Source organism: Talpa europaea (assembly GCF_964194135.1).
Source record: "Talpa europaea genome assembly, chromosome: 4".
Classification (NCBI taxonomy): Eukaryota; Metazoa; Chordata; class Mammalia; order Eulipotyphla; family Talpidae; genus Talpa; species Talpa europaea.
The window spans coordinates 106,722,612-106,737,123 of record NC_140070.1 but is presented as its reverse complement, the minus strand read 5'-3'; the positions used below and the strand labels follow the sequence as shown (position 1 = coordinate 106,737,123).

Below are 14,512 nucleotides of genomic sequence, written 5' to 3'. Positions count from 1 at the left end.
TGGCCTGTACCCCAGTTCTCGTATGCATAAATAAATAAATCTTTAAAAAAATACGTTAGGTGGGATGCAACCACTGTGGAAAGCTGTGTGGAGATTTCTGGACCTACTAAACATAGAGCTTCCATATGATCCAGCAATTCCACTCCTAGGTATTTACCCAAAGGACACAGAAACATCAATTCCAAAGAACACCTGCACCCCTATGTTTATAGCAGCACTGTTTACAATAGCTAAGCTTTGGAAACAACCCAAATGCCCAAAAATAGATGACTGGATCAAGAAGATGTGGTACATATATACCATGGAATATTACTCAGCATTCAAAAAAGATAAACACATGCAATTTGCAGCAACATGGATGGCGCTGGAAGGGATCATGCTCAGCGAAATAAGCCAAAAAGAAAAAGAAAAATACCGGATGGTCTCACTCATAGCAGGAATCTAGAAAACTTAAATAAGGGACCAGGAAAATGAATAACTATAAGATAGTGAAAATCAAAATCAACAAAAAACTATGAACCAGAGACACTTTTAGAGGGGCGGGAGGGGAGGGATTGGGGTCAGAATGGGGGGGCTGCAATTGTATGGGGAATATAACAATAAAATTTATTTAAAAAAAAAAAAAAAAAAAAAAAGAATGATTTGAACACTAATTTAAAACTCTATTTAGTTTTCACAGTAAAGTATATTTATTTTTGCCTAGCTCTTATACCTATCTGAATAAATGGCATAAAATTTTCCCAAAAAAAAAAAAAAAAATACGTTAGGAAAAAAACAAAACAAAAACCCCAGAGTCCAAATTACAGTCCATGCTGGAAGTATAAAAGGTAATAATGAAAAAAAAAGAACCTGAGGTGCTATCTTAGAAGTTACTCATCATGCTAAATCAATTACATTGGACAGTTTTTTCTTTAAATTACTGAATCCACTCTGAATATGGAATGGGGTCCATTGTGTATGCACATAAGAAATGTAACCACTTGGTCCTCCAACAAAATACAACACAGATGTCAGCAAGGTCCCATCAAAAATAAGGAAGGGGCTTTAAACCTACATACATGATAATTAACTTATAGCAAAGGAGGTGAGAATATAAAGAAGATAGTCTTTTCAATAAATGGTGATAGGAAAATGGAGGTGTGAACCTGTTACCTCTGAATCATATACACTGTTGTATACCAATGCTACCTCAACAAAAAAATACAGTAAGAATGAAATTGGACTACTACCTTACAAAGTATATAAAAATTAACTCAAAATGGATTAAAGACTTGAATGTAAGATTCAAAATGACATAACCCCTAGAATAAAACACAGGCAGTAAGCTACCTGACGTTGGTTTTGGTGATTTTTTTTTTAATCTGACATCAAAAGCAAAGGCAACAAAAGCAAAAATAAACAAATAGGATTGCATCAACTAAAGCTTCTGCACACCAAAGGAAACCATCAGCAAAGTGAAACAGCAACCTAGTGTGTGGGAGAAAATATTTGCAAATTATGTATTTGGTAATGTGGTAAAGAGCCAAAATACATAAACTCCAGCAAAAAAAAAAAAAAGTCCAATTAAAATTGGAAGAAGAGCTGAATAAACATTTTCCTAAAGAAGATTTGCAGATATCCAAAAGGTGCTCAGCATCACTAATCATTACCAGTGAAATGCAAATCAAAACCACAATAAGATAATTATAATCAAAAAGATAAAGAAATCCATTGTGCACTATTGGTGAAAATGCAAATTGGTACATTTTGAAAAATGCAATTTGGGAAACAGTATGGAGGTTCCTCAAAAAATTAAAAATAGAATTACCGTATGTTCCAGCAGTTCTACTTCTGGATATTTATCTGAAGAAAATAAAAACACTGACTCGAAAAAATCTATTCATACTTAAAAAAAAAAAAAAAAACTGTTCATACTTATGTTAACTGCTGCAATACTTGCAACAGTCAAGAGAGGGAAATAACTTACACCCCCATCCTCCCACACACACCAAACACACACACAATGGAATATTGGCCACAAAAATGAATGAAATCTTGCCATTTGCAATAATATGGATGGACCTTGGGATTATTATGCTAAGAAAAAGATAAATACCACATGATCTGACTTAAACATGGAATCTTAAACAAAAAAAACCCTTCAAGGGGCCTCCCTGGTGGCGCAGCGGTTAAGCGCAGGGTTGCGAAGCTGCCCGCGGCCTCTGCAGCGCCCGGTTCGATCCCCCGCTGCTCCCCGGCCACCGGAGGAGGGTCCCAATGGCGCACAGACCTCTCCTGCCGCCCGCTGCTCCCCTCAGCAGTGTACTTCGGTCCTTCTGCCTGCTCTGCTCCCCGCTCTGGCTCTGGTGAATTCTCTCACCCTCCTGCGCTTCTGACTGTACCCAGTGCTTGTATAAATAAATAAATCAATCTTTAAAAAAAAAACAAAAAAAAACTTGAAGCTCATAAATTGAGACTAGATTGGTGGTTGACAGAGGTGGGAGTAGAGAATGGGCATAATGGGGAAGGTGATTCAAAGATACAAACTTCCAATTATAAAAATAAGTAAATTATGGGGAAGTAAAACACAGTAGGGTGACTGTCCTTAACACTGAATTGCTTATTTGAAAGGTGCTAACAGTATAGACCACCAAAATAAAGTGAATATTGCAATAAAGCAAATTACAGGATTTTTTGGTTTCCCCAGTACATATGAAACTTATGTTTTCAGTCTACTGTGATCTATTAAATGTGGACTAGCATTACATTTTTTTAAAGTACAAGTGGTTGAGTCTCAACACTATGAAGCTACTGGCAGCCACTGCAGCACGAGTTCAATCCCTGCCAGGTCGCTGTCCCACATGGCGCAGTAGAACTCTCCTGTCTCCACAGCTGCTGCCCTCAGCAGTTTATTTCAGTAGATCTGCCTGTTCTGCTCCTCACTCTGTCTCTGGTGAATCCTCTCACACACACACTCCCCACCTCTGGCCTACACCCCAGTTCTAGTATAAATATTTAAAAAAAAAACTTTGTTGCTAAAATAAGCTAACCACCATCTGAGCTGTTGAAAAAATGATACTAACAGACTTGCTCAACACAGGATTGCCACAAACCTTTAATTTGTAAAAAAGTGTGATTATCTGAGCACAATAAAGCAAAACACAATAAACTAGACATACCTATAGATCTTAAAAGCTCTCATCACAAGAAAAAATGTTTTGTTACTAGGTATACTTATTGTGGTGATCATTTTACAATGTATGCAAATATTAAATCTATGTTGCACAACTAGAATTAATACATAGCTGGATGTCAACTATACCACAATAAAAATATATAAAAATGAAAGCACTTGTGAAAGTATCTTTGCAGAAATGTTTCACTATCAGATCTAAGGACCTGCAGATATCATTTGCATTCAAAATTTTAGTACTTTTAAGAATGAACTCCCAAAGTAAAATTGGCTACAGAGGGCCTTCCTCGTGGCACAGGGGTTAAGAAGCAACCTATGAAACTATCGGCAGCAACTGCAGCAAGAGTTTGATCCCTGGCAGGCCAGGGAGCTACCCACATGGTACAGCAGACCTCTCCTGACTCGCCCGCTGCTCCCCTCAGCAGTGTACTTCGGTCAATCTGCCTGTTCTGTTCCCCACTCTGTCTCTGGGGAATCCTCTCACCAGAGACATCTCTGGGCTGTACCCTAGTTCTTGTTTGCATAAATAAATAAATCTTTAAGAAAAAATTGGCTACAGAACTGACAAAAAAGGTGGCTCATTTTACCTTGCTTGTCACAATTAGTATTATTAAAGACTCCTCCCAGTCCCAAAGAGCACATTAATGTCAATGAAATGACGGTGGGACCACAGGATAGCATAACATCAAACATGACCAGTGGCCATTCTCCTGCACTTCCAAGACCTCTTCAGGCTATACAATTCAAATGAGCTTGTTTGTCACGTTTCTTTCTAACATACTTGTTTTTCCCACGGCCTTTGATATTTTATGTATGCTTTTTGTCTACTGTTTGCAAAACTGCCTAGCCAATTAGTATCAATGCTTGGACTGAATTATGTGTTTGATTACTGATTTCAGATTTGCTACTGAAAACTTTCTTTGAGATCGCTGCTGTACTTTTCCCCATTTTTATCGCAATATAATTCACATCCTATGATGTGAAGGCTTAAGGTGTACCTGATGATTTGATACTTACATACTGCAAAATTATTACACCCTATTAGAAAATAAACAACATAAGGGAGGCATGACATATCTAAGAAGAAATTTAAAAGACTATGCAAAACCTAAGTGAAAAGCATTATAAAATTCAAGTAAGGGACCTACTCTTCTAGTAAGGGACATCAACAAATGGAAATAATTCTTTGTTTTTAAGACAGGAAAACTCGATATTATAACGAATGCAAATTTTCCTATACTAATCTCTAAATAAAATACCAGGGGCTTCCCTGGTGGCACAAGGGGTTAAGTCTCAGCACTACCAAACTATTACCAGCCACTGAAGCATCAGTTTGATCCCCCACCAGGGAGCTAAACCCACAGCAGACCTCTCTTGTCTCACCCACTGCTCCCCTCAGCAGTGTATTTCAGTAGATCAGCCCGCTCTGCTCCCCACTTTGTCTTTGGTGAATCCTCTCACCCTCTGCACCTCTGGCCTGTACCCCAGTTCTTCTATGTAAAAAGATTTTTCTTAATCATAAAACTAATTACAGTAATTAGAACAGAATAGTGCTAGCTTAGAAATAGAGAAGCCAAGTCCAGCAAGACATCCAATGGCAGGTAGCATCTCATAACCATGAGATGATTAGTTAATAAATAACATAAACTACTATTAGTAAATAGTAGAACTGACTATACTATTCATAGCTGGAATTCCTTCTTTACTTTTTCCCAAATGGCTAAATGTAAAAACAATACATTAACAGCTGGGGAAAAACCAGGGTTAAACATTTTTATAAATTTGAAATGGCAACAAGCTTTACTTTTAAGCAGAAGCTGTTTTTCTAATATATGACCAAAAACATTTAAAAATAAAGTGGCAGTCAGCCCATACTTCCTTTAGAACTTTTCTGCCCTTATAAATATGCATTTCTTAAACACAAAATAGCATACTATACTTACTTCTTACGAAGCTCCTTTTTTCCATTCAATACATCATGATTTTTTTCCTAATTCAAAACAATCTGGTGGTCCATTAAATGGGTATGCCATAATTTAACCAATTCCCTACTAAGAACCATGAAAGTTGTTAATCTTTAGTTCTCTAAATAATGTCAGTTAAAACCTTTGATATATTCTTGTTCAATTCTGACTTCCTAAATGTCAAACTTCTGCGTCTAAGAGCATGCATATCTAAATCTTCCAAATTTTTATTTATGACTTCTGTTATATACATATACAAGATTTTAACATTTATGGAATCAAGATGCTATATTTTAATCATGCTTCAAAATGTCTTACCAATATGTCTTGTATTTTTATAACAGCTTTCCTGAGTTATGATTCACATACCACAAAACTGACCCTCTTAAAGTATACAAGTCAATGGTTACTTGGGTGTATTCAGAATTGTGCAGTTATACTACAACCTATTCCAGAACATTTACATTACCCCACAAAGAAATTTTGTCCCATTAGCACTTACTTGTCATTCACCCCCTCGCCCTAGCCCAGGGTAACCATTAATCTACTTTCTATTTCTATGCATTTGCCAACTGTGGACATTTCAAATCAAGAGAATCATATGATATGTGGCCTTCTGTATGTAAAATATTTCATAGAGCATATTTTCAAGATTCATCCACACTGAAATAGTCTTTATCAGTACCACATTCCTTTTTTGACAGATTGTCCCATTGATAAATATATAAAGTTTTATGTATCCACTCATTAGCTGGTGGATAAGAAGGTTGTTTCCATCTTTTGGCTATTATGAATAATGTTGCTATGAACATTCATGTATAAGTTTTTGTCTGTATTTGTTCCTAATTAAATTTTTAATCCATCTAGAATATAACACTAGCATTTATTTGTTTTCCTTCCCAAAAAACTAATCTACTACAGTGTAGAATCCTAGATTTTTACATCCCCTATCAGATCTTTTAAAATTGTCTTGCACAATTATAACTCAGCATTAATTTTTTTTTCAGCAACTCACTGACACTGCATTCATCTTGATTTTAAAGGAGTGGCTATCCTTCAACACTCATTTCATTAGTTTAGACAAAAAATTATGAACACAGTAAGTAAATTGTAAAAAGCATGATGGGCTCTTGATAAATATATAAATCAACTGAAAAAAGCATAATATGCAGTTACATTAAGGAAGAGTCAACATTCAGCATACCATGGAACTCAATATTGGCTAATGCTACAGAAGTCAGTAAAGCATCTACCATGCTGATTTACCTATATTGATTCCTATTCTTACTGCTCTATCAATTTTGATTACTGATTTAGTTCTTTTATTTGCTGAATTTGTCTCTTTAGTCATATTGGCTCTCCTCAATGTTTGGTGATAGATTGTAGGTTCACCTCTACTTGGATAACTTGCTGGGGATGGTGGTGTGGGGACTGGGGTGAACTGTTACTGTAGTTTGGTCTTAAGCTATTTTCAACCAGAGTGGGATTGCTAAGGATCCCAAATACTGTTCTTTTGGAAACTGATGTTTCTTAGTCTTGCCAGGTGTTACAAGTAATGGGGCAAGGGGATGGGAAATATCCTGTTTTTCCATGCAGATTTCATATTCTTAGAACTTCGATGCTGTGTCAATTATATCACAATAAAATTGAAGGAGGGAAATTTCAGTTGGATAACATATTATTCTAGCACAGGCATTAAATATATGTGGCACAGATAGGAAGAGATGCTTTCCATGAGATTCCCCAACTATTCAGCCTTTTGCCATGGTTTCTCACTTTCCTTCCCAGCTTCCCCATCTCCAGAAGTGGGATACTCTTAGTGTTATACCATTTCCCTGAACTGATCTTTCTGTCATCGGGGATCTCCTCTGGACCTCTACTTTCTGTCTTGTGGTAGTTTCTCAAGTCCTGATTCATCGAAGCTATCCTCTTTGTCTCCACATATGTGTTAAGGGCTTTTTTCATAACTTTAATGCATGTTGTAGGCGGAAGAAATTTCATGTGCTTACTTCATTCTCTTAAAATTGGAACTGCTACTGATTTCTAGCAGATATTCTTAACTAAGTAATAGAAGATTTCTTTATTCCTAGCTTTTTAAAAGAAGATTTATTTATGCATACAAGAACAGGGGTACAGGTCAGAGGTGCGGAGGGTGAGAGGATTCACCAGAGACAGAGTGGGGAGCAGAACAGGTGGATTAACTGAAATACACTGCTGAGGGGAGCAGAGGGTGAGACAGGAAAGGTCTGCTGAGCCATGTGGGTCACCTCCCTGGCCAGGGATCGAATTCATGCTGCAGTGACTGCGACTGCAGCTAGCTTCATAGTGCTGCTACTTAACCCCTTGCACTACCAGAGAGGCCCCATTCCTAGTTTTCTAAAAGACTTAAACTAAAAAAGGGAAGCTGAGTTTTAGTAGCAAGTTTCAGTGTTTGCTGAGATGCCATGATTTTTTTCTTCTTTAACCTATTAAAACAATGAATAAACATTACTGAACACTAAAAGTGAATTCTGTAAAAATCCCCACTTTCTCTGTCCTCCCTGGTGGCACAAGGGGTTAAGCACTGCACTATGAAGCAATCCACAGCCAGGGAGCAACCCACATGGCACAGCAGACCTCTCTTGTCTCACCAGCTGCTCCCCTCAGCAGTGTGTTTCCGTCAGTCTGCCTGTTCTGTTCCCCACTCTGTCTCTGGTGAATCCTCTCACTCCCCGGATCTCTGACCTGTACCCCAGCTCTTGTATGCATAAATAAATCTTAAAAAAAAAAATCATTGACCATCCATGCCAAATCTAATTTGGGTTCTTCTTATATATATATAAAAAAAAATCCCCCCTTTCTCACAATGCACTAGAGTTTTACCATTACTATATGTATATTCAATTTATCAATTGTATTTGAAAGTGACACAACTATATTTATAACTTAATTGGTGTTTATGGGTAATGCTAACTCTTTCGGGTTTTAGTATCATGGTTCTGCTAACCTCATTATAGGGAAATCTGTCTTTCTCTAAGACAATAATAACAGAATTTTTTTTTAAAGATTTTCTAGGACTGTTTTTGTGAGGAAAAACTTTTTATACACAAAAATAAAGTGTTTTAAATAATTAAAACCACTAAAAACTAATGCCTCTAATCCCCCCCCCCCAAGAGATAATAGATGTATTAGTCCAGACATTTCCTATGGAAATGTATGTGCACACATATACAAAGGTACTCATCCTACATGTGCGCATATCTTTTAACAAAATGACATTCTGGGGCCTCCCCGGTGGCGCAGCGGTAGAGCGCTGGGTTACGAAGCTGCCCGCGGCCTCTGCGGCGCCGGTTCGATCCCCGGCTGCTCCCCGGCCACCGGAGGACGGTCCCACATGGCGCGCAGACCTCTCCTGCCGCCTGCTGCTCCCCTCAGCAGTGAACTTCGGTCTTTCTGCCTGCTCTGCTCCCCGCTCTGGCTCTGGTGAACTCTCTCACCCTCCCGCGCTTCTGACTGTACCCAGTGCATGTATAAACAAAACAAACAAACAAGCAAACAAATAAAGAAAAACATGCCTCTATTAAAAAAAAAAATGACATTCTGTTTTGCAGCTTGTTTTGTTTTTTAACAGCTTCATAGTATACTGTCTGAATATGTCATAATTTGTACGTCCATACAAACATTTGTTTTGTTTTATCTGTAGTTTTTACTACCAAAATAAAACTACAAAAAATGCCCCTTTTCAAATCTATTTTGTACTCATTTATATGTTAGATAAATTGCAAAAAGGGGAATGGATCAAAATGGACTACTTCCATATTGTCTTCCAAAATATTTATACCAGCATACTTCATGGGGCAGATTTTGGTAAGACTTTTTAAAGCATGATGTAATAACTAGAAGCCATAAAAGTGAAGGCAGATAAGTTTTACTACAAAATAATTTTAAAATTCTGCTAAGCAAAAACATACACAAAGTTGGGTTGCTGAAAGCTTTTCCCTTCTAGAAGGAAAAAACTTAAAACTCTTGGGGCCTCCCCGGTGGCGCCCGCGGCCTCTGCGGCGCCGGTTCGATCCCCGGCTGCTCCCCGGCCACCAGAGGAGAGTCCCACATGGCGCGCAGACCTCTCCTGCCGCCTGCTGCTCCCCTCAGCAGTGTACTTCGGTCTTTCTGCCTGCTCTGCTCCCCGCTCTGGCTCTGGTGAACTCTCTCACCCTCCCGCGCTTCTGACTGTACCCAGTGCATGTGTAAACAAAACAAACAAACAAACAAATAAATAAATAAATACATGCCTCTGTTTAAAAAAATAAAAAAAAAAAAAAACTTAAAACTCTTATGACATTTATAATCTAGGATGAATTTAACATCTTTAAAACTAGAAAGATGTTAAGGTCTATAAAGGTGTTATCTATTCATTACTACATTCTTAGAACTAGCACAGTGCCAGGTACATAGGAGCTTGTATTGAATAAATTAAATACAAACAATCCAATTGAAACATGGCCAAAGGAAAATCATATACAAACAAAAAATGGTCAACAAACAGAAAAACATTTCATTTAAGCATTAAATTTAAAAATGCAAATTAAACCCAAAACTCTCATGTGATATATAAAACTGGCAAAGTTTAACAAAGGTAACCTAGTTTAATTTTTTGGAGGATAATTTAACAATTCTCTTAAAATTTTAAGTGTGAGTATTCTCTTACCATTAATTGTACTACTAGGTATTTAACTTACAAAAACAACTACACAAATAAGTATAAAGAAGTTATTTCATTATACCACTGTTGATAGAAGAAAACTATCAGAAGCAAAACAAATGGTCCATCAACCAAGAATTAAGTTGGAACATCTACGTAACAGCAACATAAAAGGCTTCAAAGAGAATGTCTAACTGCTTAAAAGGAAATCCATGTGTGAAGGGAAAAAAATAAGATTCTCCTAGAAAGGATAATGGACAGCAAACGTAGGCTGGAGTGTGGGAGAGAATAAAGGAAGAGTGCATACCAGAAAGGCAGACTGACAGCTGTTCATCATCCACTGGAGATGCTTTTTCACTGTTCTTCCCACCTCCCACTTGATTTTCTAGTTTGAGTCCACTGGTCATCAGAGGAGCCTCCAGTGGGCTTTTACAGTAAGGGTGGTCCAGCAACTTAGAACTAAGAATGTTCTGCTTGAGACATCCATCCTCATCCATCTGGCATGAGCTCTCATTATGAACAGTCTCTTCAGACACAGCCCTGTCTACACTACTCACAGGTTGATCTGCACCAGACACCGGCAGTTCTGCTCTGTCATCACTGATGGTACTTGTCCGATTTTCCTGACCCGGAGTCATAACTTCTCTTTCAGTTTCCGAGATAAACAGACTATTAGAATGATGTTCTGGTAAGGGGCTATCGTGAATCAGTTCTCTACACTCCCACTTTGGAGAGGAACAGGGTGACTGGTCCCAGGTATATGTGGCACTGCCATTCTGTTGCTCAGGGAATGCTTCATCTAAACTCAGCTCCTTGCCTAAGAAAGGGCTTCCTTTACTGTGGCCATCAGGCACATGAGAGTTCTTTCCCTTCACTGCCGCATCGCTGTCCATATCTGGGAAGCACGGCTGATGCTGACAGGGAGGGTCTTTAGATTCTGGGGAAGGGAATGGGCTGCAACTGGCACCCTCAACGTTCTCCCTAAGGGTCTCCTGATGGTTCCCAGTGACCTGCACCCAGCTTCGCTGGTTTTTTTTCAGCTTGCAAACTTTGCTTTTTGTTCTGAAGTGCTGAGATCTGAGAATCCTGTACCGAAATCTAATCATGGATAATTTCTCATACATCATAAGAGGAGATAATCTTATCCTTCTATGTTGGTTAAGATGGAATTTTTTTGGAATCAGGGATCCCCCATTCCTGTGGTGCTCCAGCCTTTTGTAGCAGCCATAATAAAAGCGTTTTCTCTTATGGTTGCTCAAGGTGACCACAATGGTGCCGCTCTCACCTGGACTCTGGTTCTTCCCATTGAACTTCATGGGAAAGTCAGAAGCTTGTGGCTCCGTCCTAGATCTGTGACCATTAGCCTGATCTATAACACTATTTGCTGGTAGGTCAGCAGCTGCCTCCAAGAGACTTTTCTCTCCACAGTATTCATGGTCAGAGTTCTCTGCTGATGACAGCAACTTCTCTGTTGGGAGTTTGAGGAAGGTCCTTGAAATGAAGTGTTTAGAGTCTTTTCTTTTTACTTTAGAGGACATAACATTTTGAGCAGCCACACTGGACTCTGTCTTAGCAAAAAGAGGTTCATCCTGGATCCACGTTTTCTGGATTTGAAGGGCCTTTTTTCTGCACTGGAAATACCTCAACTGCCTGCTCCAGGTAACTGGCTTGCCCAACTTGGCTTTCACAATGCACAAGTGTTGGTGAAAGTAAAACTTCTTAAAGCCTCCAAACCCAGTATTCCATTTCTCAGAAAAGGCTAAGTGAATTCCTTTTCTCCATAGAATTCTTCTCTGTTTTTTCATTTTTCTGATGCATAATGAGATCTGGATGCAGCTGTAAAGATGAGAAAGAAAAGTTACATTTCTACCCTAAAAATAAGGTCATAAAGATAAACATGTAAATTCTGTTTTTTGAAAGTTCACATTCTGCCACTTCCCTTTTATGACAGACCTCCATTATTATCACTTGTTTTCACTGTCTTTTTTAGTGTAAAAGGTAAAAAACTAAAATAGCAGCTCTCCTGTCTGCCTAAGACTACACAGGTGTCACTCTTTTTCTTTCTCCTTTTCCTAATAAACCTGTCATTTTAAAATGTAAAAAACGAAAGTAGCTTACAGCATTTGTTTTGTAGCAGTTGTCAGAGGCTATGCACACTCAAAGCAGCAAGAACAGCTTCACTAAGCTCTTTCCCCAGGACTACTTTACACAGGTTGTGTATCATATCATTGGTATGATTTGGCAGATTGTTTCGTGTCTGGGAAAGCTAAAATTTTTTCTGTGTAAATTAATGTCAATTGCTTCCTTAACTTTATATCATTTCATCTGATGAAAGGTTTCATAGAACACTCTATGGGGGGAGGAGTACATACATTTACAGTAATATGCTAGAAAATTGAAGAAAGAGCATATAAAGTTCATTTTAAACTACCAGACATAATAAAATCTTACCCAAACAAGGTTTGGAAAGGAGGAAGACGAGTATTCCAACATGCCCCAGCTGCTGTGCCTGATTCTGACAAAAATGTTTCAAGAGTCATATCTTGGAATTCACATCCCCAATATGCAGTCAGTTTCTTTTCTTTTTTTTTAAAGATTTATTTATTTATTTATGCATACAAGAACTGGGGTACAAGTCAGAGGAGTGGGAAGTGAGAGGATTTACCAGAGACAGAGTGGGGAACAGAACAGGTGGATCAACTGAAATATACTGCTGAGGGGAGCAGTGGGCGAGACAGGAGAGGTCAGCTGCGGCATGTGAGCAGCTACCTGGCCGGGGATTGAACTCGTGCTGCAGTGGCTGTGAATAGCTTCATAGATTGCGTCTTAACCCCTTGCGCCACCAGGGAGGCCCTATGCAGACAGTTTCTGATGGAGTACACAGTGCAGGGAGTCAGAAGAGAATTTCTAAGTTTGGCCCTGCTAAATGACTTATATGTAAGATGAAGGGTGGAGACCATATGCCATATATGAACTTCAGGAACACACCTATGGAAAATGGTAGATGAAAATCAGAGTAAAAAATAAACATGGGGGCCTCCCTTGTGGCGCAGGGGTTAAGTCTCATGCCACTGAGGCATGAGTTCGATCCGGCCAGGGAGCTAACCCACACGGTGCAGCAGACCTCTCCTGTCTCACTAGTCACTTCCCTCAGCAGTGTTATCTCAGTAGATCTGCCTTTTCTGCTCCCACTTTCTCTGGTGAATCTTCTCACTCCCCGCACTTCTGGCCTACACCCCAGTTATTGTATGCATCAATAAATTAAAAAATCTTTGAAAAAAAAACCAACATGATTTCCCCTTAGATCTAGATCTGTAAGAGCTAATATTACTAAAGGCTCTTTAGCTAGCTAGAAGAAAAGGCACCAGTCACTACAGGTGAAGTGGAATAAATACTAGACTATGAATAAAAAAACCAATATTCTAATTTCAGCTCGCCAATAACTACAAAAAGCTGTATTACCTTTCTGTGCATCAGTTTTCTCTGGGGGAAAAAGGAATGAATACATGTTTACCTCAGTTTCCTCTTCAAATCCCATTAAGATGACAAAAATGAGGATTTAAAAACAGCCAAAACTCTCAAAGGCAATGAAAAAGGAGATAAGAGCACAAAAATGTTTGAAAGAAGAAAGCAGAGGAATGAGTGGTAACAGACTTAGCAGTCCAAAAGAGCTGAAATCTAAGCTAGCAGAGGAAGCCAAGAAGCAAATTACTGTACCTCAAAAAGGTTCAGGAATTAGAAGCAACAATACCCACGAAGGTCAGAGTATGAAGGTGGCTGATCAAAGCTGAAAGACTTAAACAATTAAGCAATTAAACCCGAAGATCCCTTCTCCCATCTTCAGAGATAACCTAAGTTTCACGTTCCTGAAAGGATAAACCAGGATAGTAAGGCACATGATGCATAGCTGAGGGCAGGGGTACACTGGAAGGATCAATGACTTTACACAGTAAATTCCCTCCTCAACCTTTTTCCCTGTTCAGCTTCTAAGAAAAGTTTATATTCCCAAGGAGGAGATCAAAGGGAGGAAAGGCAGGAGGAGACTGATCATTTAAAGAAAACACCAGGGGGCTCCCTGGTGGCGCAAGGGGTTGAGATGCAACCTATGAAGCTATCCACAACCACTGCAGCACGAGTTCAATCCCTAGCCAGGGAGGTAAACCACATGGTGCAGCAGACCTCTCCTGACTCGCCCGCTGCTCCCCTCAGCAGTGTTTTTCAGTTAATCTGCCTGTTCTGTTCCCCACTCTATCTCCAGTGAATCTTCTCACCCTCCCACATCGATAGCCTATACCTCAGTTCTCAAAGGCATAAATTAATAAATCTTGGGCCTCTCTGGTGGTGCAAGGGGTTAAGCACCACACTGTGAAGCAATCCACAGCCTCTGCAGCACGCGTTCGATCCCCGGCCGGCCAGGGAGCAACCCACATGGCGAAGCAGACCTCTCCTGTCTCGCCGGCTGCTTCCCTCAGCAGTGTGTTTCAGTCAGTTCCTGTTCCCCACTCTGTCTCTGGTGAATCCTCTCACCCCCTTGCATCTCTGGCCTGTACCCCAGCCCTTGTATGCATAAATAAATAAATCTTTTAAAAAAATAAATCTTTTTTAAAAAAAAACCAAAAAACTATATACTTAAAAATGAGAAAATTGGCAAATTTTATTATGTATATTTTACCACAATGGGAAAAAAAAAGAGGG

At 39.1% G+C, this 14,512-nt stretch overlaps 1 protein-coding gene across 2 annotated transcripts in view; it reads right to left on the bottom strand.

Annotated features, from left to right (window-relative positions):
• SENP5 (SUMO specific peptidase 5) overlaps positions 1-11,643 on the bottom strand; it is a gene marked incomplete at both ends in the record, with an annotated part of 32,488 nt that extends 20,845 nt beyond the window's left edge. Inside the window, one exon of one of the 2 annotated variants that reach the window (XM_084231919.1) lies at positions 10,125-11,643. In XM_084231919.1, the coding sequence (XP_084088045.1) occupies positions 10,125-11,622 (1,498 nt within the window). The remainder of the gene's footprint in view (positions 1-10,124) is intronic. The other variant, XM_084231918.1, reaches the window with a different exon arrangement.
• Between the last annotated feature and the right edge of the window lie 2,869 nt (positions 11,644-14,512).